The sequence below is a fragment of the Acomys russatus genome, chromosome 8, assembly GCF_903995435.1.
Source record: "Acomys russatus chromosome 8, mAcoRus1.1, whole genome shotgun sequence".
Classification (NCBI taxonomy): Eukaryota; Metazoa; Chordata; class Mammalia; order Rodentia; family Muridae; genus Acomys; species Acomys russatus.
Genome location: NC_067144.1, coordinates 2,613,567 through 2,626,590, shown reverse-complemented (window position 1 = coordinate 2,626,590; position 13,024 = coordinate 2,613,567). Strand labels below are relative to the sequence as shown.

The window sequence follows — 13,024 nt, the reverse complement described above, 5'->3', positions numbered from 1 at the left end:
TCACGCCGAGCTCCGCCGGTGACGCGAAGGTCACGTGGCCGGGAAGCCGGCTGTCCTCTGCGCCTGCGCCGTGAGGCCCGGCGGTGGCAGGCCCGGAGTTGCGAGCCCAGCCGCTTGCGCCCGGGCGCGCGCTGTGATGGCGGCTGCTGGGGCCCGGGGAGGCGGCGGAGGCGGCTCGGGGTCCAGCTCTGGCTCTAGCACCTCCCGAGGCTTCTATTTCAACACAGTGCTTTCCCTGGCCCGCTCCCTGGCTGTGCAGAGACCTGCATCCTTGGAGAAGGTAAAGCCAGCGGGATGACAGGAGGAGAGGCTTGAGATGGCGAAGCGGCGGGACGCTTACTAGGATCTGAGAAGGCCACTTTGCGACCAGAGAGGCTCTTGAGTAGAGAGATGGGGAAAGGGGTCTGGTGAAGAGAGGAGCCGGGAGGCCCGCAGGATGGAGGGAGGTCTGGCACCGGTGAGAGTGGGAGGCTGGTGAGCTGTGGGCGGGCGGACTGCAGCTGTGACATCGCTGGCGCGGGGGCTGAGGCTGGACCGTGACTGCCCGTGAGGCGTGGCAGGATGAGCCGGAGGACCAAGGGTCCAATCTGGGCCTTTGGCCCCGATTTCTCATTTTTCATTCCGTGACCTTGGAGAGATGTCTTTCTGGTAAAACGAGCTAAGTTCCTCACTCCCCCGCCCCCTCCTTTTGCCCTCCTCATCGGATCGTGGAGGACAGACAGATTATTAAGCACCTTGTCTGAAAGTGCTTTCTGATCTGCAAGTCGACTGCGTATTATTACTTAAGAGATGTTAGCGTTAGACTGGATCAAACGACGGTGTGTTTCGAAAAGGTGCGGTGTCAGGGGTAGGCAGTGACCTGTTAGTAGGTGGAGGACTAAAGTCAGTATTGCTTCAGAGGAGAAAGGCATGCCAGAAGACATGGCAGTCCTTATTTTGGAAGATGAAAGATGTGCTTGGACCTGGGGTGGGAGTTTTAAACTGGGTGGGTGGGGAAGCATATAACCCCAGGATTAAGAAGACCAGCCACTCTCTGTTTACAAAAAGAAAGACAGAAAGAAAGAAAGTAAAGGAATAAGGGTGCTGTGATGGTGGGAGGAAGGCAGATTTCAGTCAGACCAGAGTTTACTTACGGTGTGTAGTCTTGAGAAAGGAACTTGAGGGCCCCCCCCCCCCCCCCCCCCCGTCTATTTGTTTCTCTGTAAAACACAGACGATTTGATGAGTTCGCTATGAAGGCCAGGCACAGAGTGGGCAAACACTAAAAGCCGGCAGCTTAGTCGCAGCCCAGGACGTTAGCACTGAAGGGAGTGGCTGTCCATTTAACTTTCTGGAAGATGCTTGAAAGTATATTTACTGGTTAGGATAAGCACCGGGGTGACTTGCACACCCGTCTGCTGATGGGTGACACTGAAAGGCAGAGTGACCTGCTCTTTGACCTAGCTCGCAGACTAGATTTTATCACCCACCTGCAAGGTGAACAGATTCTGGAAGCTCAAGTATAAATTGGACAGGGTACCCTGTAGAAATGCCTCTCAGGAACAGCCCAGTGTCAGGGGAGGCAGCTGCGCAGTTGCTGCTCTTTCGGAGGACAAGAGTTGGGTTCTCCTGTCTGATAGGCTGACAGTCTGAAGGCTGTCACTCGAGTTTCAGGACATCAGAAAGCCCTCCTCTGGCCCCCACAGCACCTGCATTCATGAACACGTATGAGCGTGCATGCAGACACACAAATAAATTAAAAATAACATGTTTAAATAAATTAAACAACAACAACAACAAAATGATGGTTCTAGGATTTGTGATACAACCTGGGCAACATACCAAGATTCTGACTCAAAGTGGGAAAGGGAGCAGTGTGTGTGTGTGTGTGTGTGTGTGTGTGTGTGTGTGTTTATATCCCTTATTACTTTGGGGTGGTGTTTTTTGTTTTTGCTTTTGTTTTTCGAGACAGGGTTTCCCTGTGTAGCCCTGGCTGTCTTGGAACGCTCTATGTAGACCAGCTGGCCTCGAACTCACAGAGATCTGCCTGCCTCTGCCTCTGCCTCCGGAGTGCTGGGACTAAAGGTTTATATCTTTTAAACTGTCTTTGTTTGTTTGATGCGTATGCGTGTTTTGCCTGCATAGGTGTTCTCCACAGCATGTGTGTGTCTGATGCGTGCAGAGGTCGGAAGAGGGCATCATTAGATCATTTAGCACTGAAACCACGTGAACTGCCACATGGGGCAGGGAATCAAACCCGAGCCCAGCAGTGCTCCTGACTACTGAGCTATTTGTCCAACTCCTCCCCTCTTTTCTTTGTTACATGCTATAACAGGCATGTGGCGGTCACAGGACAACTCCACCCACTGTGTGAGTCCCAGAGATTGAACTCCAATTGTCAGGCCTGACTACATGGGCCTTTATGAACTGAGCAAATGCCCCCCCTCCTGCCCCGCCCCTTCGGTGGATACGGGATCTCACATACAGCTCTGGCTTTCCTGGGGCTCCTGAAGTAGACCAAGCTGACCTTTAACTACTCACAGAGCTCCACCTACCTGCCTCTGTTTCCCACATGCTGGGCTGGAAGGTGTGTGTCATTAAATAAGTAAGACTGGACAGGTCAGTTTCACATGCTGAGTCTCTCTTGTAAAAGACCCAAAACCCAAAATGCACAACAGTACTTGGTAGCGGTGTTAGGAAGATCAGTGAAATGACACAAATAAAAGCCAGCATATGGCAAGCTGGAGAAATGGCTTAGCGTTTTAGAGTGCTTGCTTCTCTTGTAGAGGACCCCAGGTTCAAGTCTCAGCATCCACAAGGTGGCTCACAGCTGTCTGTAACTCCAGTTCCAGAGGCTCTGATGCCCTCCCCTGTTCTCTGTGGAAACGACAAGCACATGATCTACACACAAGTAAAACGTTGATGTCCATAAAGGAAAACAGTGCAACATAAAACAATAACAAAAGCATGCTGACATTTATTTAGAGACGTGGGGGTGCAGGGAGTCAGAACTTGTGGGAGCTGGTTCCCATCTGCCATGCTGGTTTTGGGCTCAGGTCATCTGGCTTGGTGGCAAATGTCTCTACCCACTGGTATCTTGCCAACATTGCTAGGCAGATGATGTCTACATGACTAACCAGAAAAATCTTTAGGCTCTGAGCCCTTACTGAACATCCACAGGTACACATACGCATGTACATACATATTTACTTTGTTTAAGGTTTTTGTTCTTTTTAAAGACTTATTTTTATTTTATATGTATAAATGTTTAGTCTACATGTATGTATGTGCAACACAAATGCCTGCTGTCTTCAGAAGTTAGATAGTGTTGGGTTACTCAAAACTAGAGTTATGGGTGGGTGCTGGGAACTGCACCCTGGGTCTTCTGCAAGAACAGCGAGTTTTCTTAACCACTGAACCCTCTCTTCAGCCTTGGAACTTGTTAAAGCTAGAGTTTTATGGTTTGGTAAGATGGCTCCTTAGTTAAATACCATTGCCACTGGGGTGCCAGTCTTGGTTGTCAGCTTGACCACATCTGCAATCAACTAAATCCAGGGAAGGAGCTGGGCACGTGGGTGGGGTTGTTTTGATTGGGTCCTTTGGAATGGGAAGAGCCACCCCTTCTGGTCCAGCCAGCATAAGGACAGGAAAGAACAGTGTGCTGTTAGCCCACTTGCCCTCTTGCTGGCAAGTTCATCCGTCCTGAAGATATTCCTTCAAAGGCTTAGCGTGCAGAGCGCCTGTGACATCCAGCCTCGTGGGTGGAACAGCTACCAGATTCTTGGCCTCTCAGGAGACAGCCATTGTTGGACTGGTTGGACCACAGCCTGTAAACCAATCTAATAAATCCCCTTTAGTATAGATTTAGTCTATTGGTCCTGTTCCTCTAGAGAACCCTGACTAATCCGGCTACTGAGCTCTACAATCTGAGATTGATTCCTGGGACCCACAGAGTTTCACACACATACACACTCACACACTCACACACCCACACACAGTCACACATGTAGTGGGGGGGGCAGGGAAAGGGGAGAGAGGGTGGGAGGGAGGAAGAGAGGGAGAATAAATTAATGTAAAACAATTTATTGTATTTTTTGTTTTGTTTTGTTTTGTTTCAGTGCAGTGTTTCTCTGTGTAGCCTTGGCTATCCTGGACTCACTTTGTAGACCAGGCTGGCCTCAAACCCACGGACATCCACCTGCCTCTGCCTCCCAGAGTGTAAAAACAATTTTTAAAGCAAGAGTTTTATAACTCAAATTATACTTCCTTGCTCAGTTGTCAGTTTGCTTCAAACATACTTCCTAAGTTATTCCACAGTAAAGAATTATAAAATTGGGCTGGAGAGATGGCTCAGAGGTTAAGAACACTGTCTGTTCTTCCAAAGGTCCTGAGTTCAATTCCCAGCAACCACATGGTGCCTCACAACCATCTTTAATGTGTGATCTGATGCCCTCTTCTGGCCTGCAGATGTACATGTAGGCAGACCATGTATACATAATAAATAAATAAATAAATAAATAAATCTTTAAAAAAAAAAGAATCATAAAATTAAAGAAAAGGATGTTTTAAATTTTTGTGCTGCAGTGAAAATTGTTTTACTCAGGGTCTATAAAACATTGATTTCCTTTTCTGTTTTGCTGAGGGGTTTGTTGTGGTTTAGTTCTATATCAAATAAGCAGCCTTTTTAGCTTGGCGGGCTTGCAGTACAGCCATAGCCTTATCGGCCGGAGAGCCTGCAGCCTAGAAGTAGTTCAGTTCCTAATCTTCACGTTGGTTTTTATTAGCAAGAGTAGGGGGCGTGGCTTAAAGAAGAGGAAGTAGTAGTTCATCCAACATCTGCTTTTGCTCTTTTGGTGGGCCAGATATTATCATGGAAACAGCATAAGACTTCTTTTCTTTTCTTTTCCTTTCTTTCTTTCTTTCTTTCTTTCTTTCTTTCTTTCTTTCTTTTTATTCCGGTTTTTTGAGACAGGGTGTCTCTGTGTGGTCTTGGCTGTCCTGGACTTTGTAGACTGGGCTGGCCTCGAACTCACAGCAATCCACCTGCCTCTTCCTCCCAAGTGCTGGGACTAAAGGCATGCACCACCACGCCCGACTAAGACTTCTGACTGTAATCTGAACAGCTGCCAGTTGCACAGTGGCTTGTGACCATGCGTTACAATGCTGCTGGGTTACTGCAGACTTCTGAATGGTGTAGACAGCAGAGGTAGCCTCCCGGGCAACAGCGGCTGTTGGATGCAGTAACGCTCTTTGTTGGTATGACTCCTAGTTCCCAAGAGGAAGCTCCTCCTCTCAGTACTCAGTGATGGTCTAGGAACATCTGGGCAGACAGCACCTGTCATAGTTTGGAGCGAACTGAGCCATACAATGAGGATTTGGTCTCAGTTGAGCTGTTTGGCTAGAAGGGTAGTGTGCCGCATGATTCTGAGTCTGCGGGATATAGACGCACAAAATAACCGGAAGGAGGTTCTAGCTGGTGGAAGTTAATTACAGTATTGGGCACGGCTTCTACACTCGCCATATTGGGCACGGCTTCTACACTCGCCATATTGGGCACGGCTTCTACACTCGCCATTCTCTGTATATATTGGCTACTGAGATGAGCCAGGCGCTTTTGCACTGAACTTAAACTCTGGGCGTACCAGCTACTGGTGTGTGTGTGTGTGTGTGTGTGTGTGTGTGTGTGTGTGTGTGTGTGTGTTTTCTGTAGTAGCAAGGAACAAATATGTTTAACCTCTTTAGATGGGAAAAAATAAGAAAGTCTGTGCATTTCTCTACATGCGACCTGTGTCTTTTCTCCTTGCTTCCTGTTTTTTTAGTATAATAAGGTTTAGGTGTGAATACAACAGTGTATCTGTGGGCACGTGGAGAGACCCCTGAGACAACTTGGTAGAGTAGGCGTCCATAGGTGGCCGAGTTCATGTTTATTGTGAATTCCTAGAATCATCTTGGATCGTTTTGGTTGCTCTTCTGTGTGTGTGTTGTTTTATTTTTCGCACTGTAAGTCCCGTCGGGCGTGAAACTTGCTATGTAGACTAGGCTGGCATTGAGCTTGGTGGACTCAGTCCTGCATCTGTTTCCTAAGTGATGAAATTACAATATTCTGCTTTCGTGCTTGACCCCTCATGTGAGGTGTTGAGGCTGGAATCCGGTGACATTTAGTTCTAGTGTTTCCACTTGCTTACCTCATCCATCTACAGTAACACAGCTGAAAAGAAGCCCTTAGCATTTCTGGGGTGGGGCTGGGGGATCTCTGAGGATCTTGGAGTGCGTTCCTAGGATAGCAGAAATGGAGACATTTGGAGTAGGTAGATGATTGCTGAGAAACCAGCCCACACTCTTTCTTCTTTCTAACTTTTGTGTGTATGGGTGTTTTGCCTGTGTACTGTGTGCATGCTGGATGCCCCAGAGCCCAGAACAGGGCGACAGTTCTCCTTGGAATTGGAGTTGCCGATGGTTGTGAGCTGCCATGCGGGTGCTGAGAATGGAGTCAGGCTCTCTGGAAGAGCAGCCAATGCTCTTTACGGAAGAGCCATCTCTCCAGCCCCTCTCTTCTTTTCTTTCAGAGAGGTGTCAGTGGGTCACATTGACCTGAGAAGGCTCAGCTCTTGGGACTTGACCTGACACCTGAGCATAGGTCTTGGTAATGCACAGTGCACCTGAGGCACCTTAATAACATACTTTCCCTGCATTTGTCCCTCTACATGCCACAGTTGTGTTAATTTCCTCTACTCTAATTCCATGCTATGACCAACCAATGACTGCTCATTAGATTTTATTTTTTCTCTAATTATTTAATTGACTCTTTCATTCAGAAAGCATTTATTGAGCTGGTACTGTTTACTGGTATGTAGGAGCCCAAGACAATAAACAGCTTTATTATTTTAGTTGCAGTGAGTTTATTGAATATGTTTGATTTATTTATTAAAAACTATACCCTTAAAAAAAAAGTATATCCTTAAAATATGGGAAGAGGGGCTGGAGAGATGGCTCAGCAGTTAAGAGCACTGTCTGCTCCTCCAGAGGTCCTGAGTTCAATTTCCAGCAACCCCATGGCGGCTCACAACCGTCTATAATGAGCTCTGGTGCCCTTTTCTGCTGTGCAGGTATACATGGAAGCAGAACACTGTATACATAATAAATAAGTAAATAAAATAAAATATGGGAAGAAACAGTTCTAATTTGATGATTTGTCGAACCAGCAGAAAGTTTGTCTAAGCAGCTACTGAGGAGGTACCCTGAGCCTGTCGCTCAGACTCCTGCCACATACAGGTGTCTCGAGATGTATGTGCTAGCATTATGTCTCAAGTGGTAGGGTAACAGGCATTAAACCAAGCCTGGTTTATGCAGCCTTAAGGATTGAACCCAGAGCTTCATCCTTAGGATGCAAGGATGGACTGAGCATGCGTCCTACTGGCTGCATTCTCAGCTTGGACCACTGAAATAGTTTAGGAATAGTTTGGTTCAGGCCTGAGCTGTCCTTAAGACTTAGGTCTCCCAAAAATCCTTACTCCCTGGAATCGGAGCCCACCATCAAGAGTGCTTTCTGTGAAGTCCTTTGAGATTACGTAGTCCTCAGGCCTCCACCCTTGTTCCCTAGGAGAGACATGAGAGGAGGGGAAGATAAGAAGCAGGCTCTCCAGCTCTGGAGTCTCCGTGGAGGTTGGTCTCCAGGCTCTTGTCCTGGTTTCCTGCTCTCACCGTCTTCAGAGCTGCCCCTACCAAATTTCTTCCTGGCTCTGCCTGGCCGTACTTCCTCTGCTTCCAGGAAATACGGTGACCTGCACCTGCCCTTTCTCCTCTGCTCCATGTCACATCAATGGAGTCCTCTAATTCTGTCATTGAGCAGCCACCTGGCTGTTTTGGCAGCTTTAAAGAAGGATTTGTTTACGTTTGCTCTATGTGTATGTGCACTTTGCCTGCGTGTGTGTCCGTGTGGAGCTGGAGTAAGACAATTATGGGCTGCTGTGTGAGTGCTCGGAGCAAGAGCTGGGGCCTCTCTTACCTGCAGCGAGCACTCTTGACTGCTGAGTCGGCCTTCCAGCCTGTCCTTTTGTTTTCTGGGCCCAAGTCTCCTGCAGCCTGGCTGGCCTCAAACTCACTGTGTAGCTGAGGATGCCCTTGAACACCTGATCTTCCCGCCTCTACTCCCAAATAGTGGGCTAACTGGCTTGTACAACCAGGTCTGATTTATGCAGCAGTAAAGACTGAACCCAGGACTTCACCGGTGCTATGTAAGCATGCGGTCTACCAAGTGAGTAGCGTCCTTAGCTCAGAACTCAAATATTTTAAGAAGAAATTGGAAAAAGGGAAAAAAAAAATGCCCATGCAACATTTAATTGCATTAATGAATGACACCATAATGGACGTTTTTAAATGTTGCATTAACATTTGTGTGTGATTCTCTTAGTATGTTTTCCCTGTTTCTGCTGTGAAGCCTGTTTGTTTGTGTCTTTTGTGATGCTGAGTACAGGCAGGCTAGGCAGGTGACTCCCAAGGGCTAATTATGGTACCGTGCCTCGCAGCCGGGTTTGAAGCCGCGTTTCAAACGTAGCTAGAGAAGGTCTAAAGTAGCCTGTTCCGCTGCTTGTCGCTCCCTAATGCTGGGAGAGCTTTCTCCTGGGAGTACGGGCTTGGCTGTTGTGAGCGCTGAGATTGCTTCGGCTCACAGCCCCCGGTTCTCTGCCGAACACCATCTATTTTGCAATTAGCAAAGACTCCATGGAACACTACTGCAGATTTCTGGGGCTTTATTTCCACTTTGCTCTCTCTTCAGGATTTCTAGCTGTGTTGGCCTTCCTGTCTGTCCACGGCTGCCTTTGTGTTCAGTGAGGCCACCATATCTGCTTGAGACGCACTCCCCAGTTTTGTAGTCAAGGGTGTCACCAGCAGAAACGTAGGGTGGTGATCGTCTCATATTGTTGCCGTCTGTTAGATATTGCAGTCCTGTGCTGCTTGCCTCATGTATGAGACAGGGCTTCCTGTATTTGCCCATTTTCCCAGCATGAGAGATCCAGGTCTTGTTATCTCTTCATAGCTACAGGTAAAAGTCAAGGCTCAGAAACGATTGGCTGATTTCAAACAGTTTTAAGGTATGAGTAAGGCTCTGTGTGTATCTGTCTGGAGCGTGCTTAGCCATTTGTCTACCTTTTACAGAGGAAAGGAAATGCAGAAGGGCCCGGGTGGGTTTTAACATGTATTTCAGTTCTTATATTTGCTTGTGTGGTGGGGATAGGGAAGACGTATGCTGCAGCGCAAGTGTGGAAGTCAGAAGACAACCAGCCAGAGTTGATTCTGTGTGGATCGAGGGATCGAACTCAGGTTGTCAAGCTTGGCAGCAACTGTTCTTTACACAGTAAATAATCTTACTTGTCTATCAAGTCACTTAGGGAAGGGGGAGGGCTGGAATAAAATGAGCACTTCCTGTTGTGCAACTCCCTGGTTAACAGAGTGTTGTCCACCCGAGTGGGTGTGCTGGGAATCAGACACCTGAACAGGGCTCAAGACACTGAGGCGCTTGCCTGTAATCCCAGCACTCAGGAACTCAGGAGGCAGATGCAGGCGGCCAACAAACAACTACAACAACAACAACAAAAAAAAAAAAAAAAAAAAAAAAGAAAGAAAAGAAAAGAAAAGAAAAAGAAAAAAGGAAGAACGAAGCAAAAAGGAAATTGAGGTCTTAGTTGGGGTTTTTATTGCCTTGGTGAAACACCATCACCAAAAAGCAAGTTGGGGAGGAAAGAGATTATTTGCCTCACAGTTCCACATCACTGTCCGTCACTAAAGGAAGTCAGGGCAGGAACTGACACAGGGCAGGAACCTGGAGGCAGGAGCTGATGCAGAGGCCACAAAGCTCCTCAGGGCTTGCTGAGCCTGCTTTCTTACAGACCCAGGCACAGCAGCCCAGGGATGGCAGCACTCACCATGTGCTGGGTCCTCCCCCATCAATCGCTAATTAAGAAAATGCCCTCTAAGGCTTTCCTACAGCAGACCTTATGGAGGCATCTTCTTGATTGTGGTTCCCTCTTTTCAAATAGTACTGCTAGCCTCGGGCCGTCTGAGTCTATTCCTGGAAGCCCAATTGAGAGACAAGAGTCCAGAGTCGGCGGAAAAACAAAGGAGTTTTATTAAACCGACACACCAGAGTTCACCAAGCTCCGAGAAGATGGAAGACCCCGTCCTGGAAGAACTCAGGGTTTAAATATCTTTGACAAAAGCAGAACTTACTGACAATGGCTAGTTAGAGAGTGCTAGGCTGACAATAGGGGGTCTAAGGTAGTAAATTCTAAGTAGGGTGAGATAGGGGCAGTAAATTCCGGGGGCAGGGTCGAGATGGAGACTAGTGGAGGATTTTTAACTTGTTCCTCTCAGTTCGCTGTTACTTTGTTTGCTCTTGTTATTGGCATAATTCTTAACTTGCTTGCTCAGCTGACAACGCTAGTGTCATGATGGCTAAGTCCAAGCCGCCTGGAATCTTATATTTCCTTAGCTAATACTGTCACTGCTGAGTTCAGGCCGTCTAGAATCTTACAATGCTAGTTTGTGTGTCAAGTTGACATGAGGCTAGCCAGCTTGAGGGACGGGGAACACTTAAATTATGATCTCTAGCTTTTGACTAACTATTTAAAGCACATATAATGCTGCCTGTGTGAAATGTAGAAAAGACATATTAAATTGTTCAGAAGAAAACATACATCTAACTGTAGATGACCATAAGAACATTAAATTTTTTATTACATTCATTTATATCATATTTATTTATATATGTCATATGTATATTTATGCATGCATGTGAGTTCTCATGGCATATATGTGGAGTCCAAAGGACAACTTTCTAGAGTCAGTTCTTTTACCAGGTGTGTCCTGCGGACTTGAATGTAGTAGGGCGTCAGCCTTTACCTATTGAGCCATCCCACCAGCCTCAAAAGAATGTTTTTAATGAAATGTCTATCTTGGACTCCTTCCATATTTATATCATGTCATAGTTACTTTTCTCTGTCATGATGAGTTGAGTCACTTAGAAGATGTTAGCTAACATGCTAGGTGGACAGTGCACCTGAGAAAGATGACTGAAGAAACAAGTAGGGCCTGGCGTGGTGGCGCACGCCTTTAATCCCAGCACTTGGGAGGCAGAGGCAGAAGCAGGCGGACTCTGTGAGTTCTAGGCCAGCCTAGCCTACAAAGTGAGTCCAGGATAGCCAGAGCTGTTACACAGAGAAACCCTGTTTCAAAAAACCAAAACCAAAAAAAAGAAAAGAAACAAATCGGTTCAGCAGAGTGGCGGGGTGTGCCTTAAATCCCAGTAGGCAGCTCTCTGTGAGTTCCAGGCCAGCGTGGTCTAAATAGTGAGCTCCAGGACAGTTAGGACTACAGGGAACAATGCTTCTTAACCTTCCTGCCACCGCAGCCCTTTAGTGCAGTTCCTCATGTTGTGGTGATCCCCAACCATAAAATTATTTTGTTGCTACTTCATTACTGTTACTTTTGCTACTGTTCTGAATTGTAATCTAAACACCCCTGTTTTCCAGTGGCCTTAGGTGACCCCTGTGAAAGGATTGTTGGACACCCCTCCAGGTTGAGAATCACTGATTTAGAGAGACTGACTGTCTTTTAAAAAAACAAAGAGGTTTAACAATGAAACTCATACCATGGAGTCTTTAAGCTTAGCTCTTAGTTCCCAGAGAGTTTGCGTCTCTGAAAGGACTCCCAGAGGTTTCAGTGAAACTAGTGAAAATAAAGGAGACGCCAGTGAGATGGTTCAGCAGGCACTTGCCACCAGGACTGATGAGCTGAATTGGAGCCAACACCCGTATAACAAGGGAGAAAGCTGACTCTTGCGTGTTGTCCTCTGACTTTCACATACACAGCTTGGCAGAGGCATACCTGTACACACACATAGACACACACGCTAGATGTAGTAAAACATTATTTTATGTGTATGAGTGTTTTGCCTGTATGCATAGTGGTGCACCACACACACACCTGGTGCTCGCAGAAGCCAGAAAGGATCCCTGGGATTAGATTTTCAGACAGTTGTAAGCTGCCACAGAGGTATGAGACTTGAACCCAAAGAGAGAAAAGCAAGGTTGGGGAGTCTACTCAGTGGGTGTTACGCTGGATGCTGCCATTTCTACAGAAACTGCCCCCCCCACTCCCCAAGTCCCCACTGCCGGACCCGCCCCCCCCACCGCCCCCCCCCTCCCCCTCATCAGGTGTGAGAGCAGTGCAGTCAGGAATGTGGGTCTCCATGGTGTGTATCAAGCACTTGACTGAATACATTGTCTCTCTGGCCCCTTTTGATTGTTTATTTTTATTTGCTTATGCATTTAGAGACAGGGTCTCCCTCATACCACAGCCTAGGCTTATCTTGAACTTGTAGCAGTCCTGCCTTGGCATCTTGAGTGGGGATTACAAGTGCGAGCCACAGCCCAGATTTCTGCCAGTTTCATGTTACTTCCTTGTTGTATTACCTAGATTCTATTTATTGAAATATTATATAGTGTTCTTTGCTTTTTTGGTTTTCCCCATCTTTTTAAAAGATCAGGTCCCACTGAAGGAAACAAAGGAAGAAGCTTTTTCCAGGAGAAAAAGTTGCTGTCCCTGCTAGGCAGGTAGACTTTGTTTGTTCCACACTTTACAACCAGTTTCATTTGTTCCTGTTGCTCTGACAGTTTACTGTAATCCAAATGTGTCTTACAGTTTTGTAGGTTAGAAACCCAACACCAGTCTCACGAGACAGCAGACTGGCCTACTTTTCTGGAGACTGTAAGTAAGAACTCACTGCCAGGCCTTTATAGCTTTGGGCAGTGGCCATCTAAAGCATTGCTTGGCTCATGCTCCCTTCATCTGCAGAAGCAGCTGTGGAGGGCAGGTTTTCACACCACAAGCCACTCTGCCCTCCTTCCTGCCTCCTACTTCCCAGGTCTTTTGTGATTCCCACGGGTCCACTCACCATAATCTCTCCATTTCAAAGTCTGCAGCTTCTCTTTTGCCAAGTAAAGTAAGTTCTCACAGGTTCAAGGATTCTGACATTGGGAGGGTCGTTA

At 47.1% G+C, this 13,024-nt stretch overlaps 1 protein-coding gene across 1 annotated transcript in view; it reads left to right on the top strand.

Annotated features, from left to right (window-relative positions):
* The first annotated feature begins 79 nt into the window (after positions 1 to 79).
* Positions 80 to 13,024, top strand: part of Pi4ka (phosphatidylinositol 4-kinase alpha) — a 128,998-nt gene continuing 116,053 nt past the window's right edge. The window contains 1 exon segment of the mRNA XM_051150612.1: positions 80 to 280. Within this exon segment, the coding sequence (XP_051006569.1) occupies positions 137 to 280 (144 nt within the window). The 5' untranslated portion in view covers positions 80 to 136.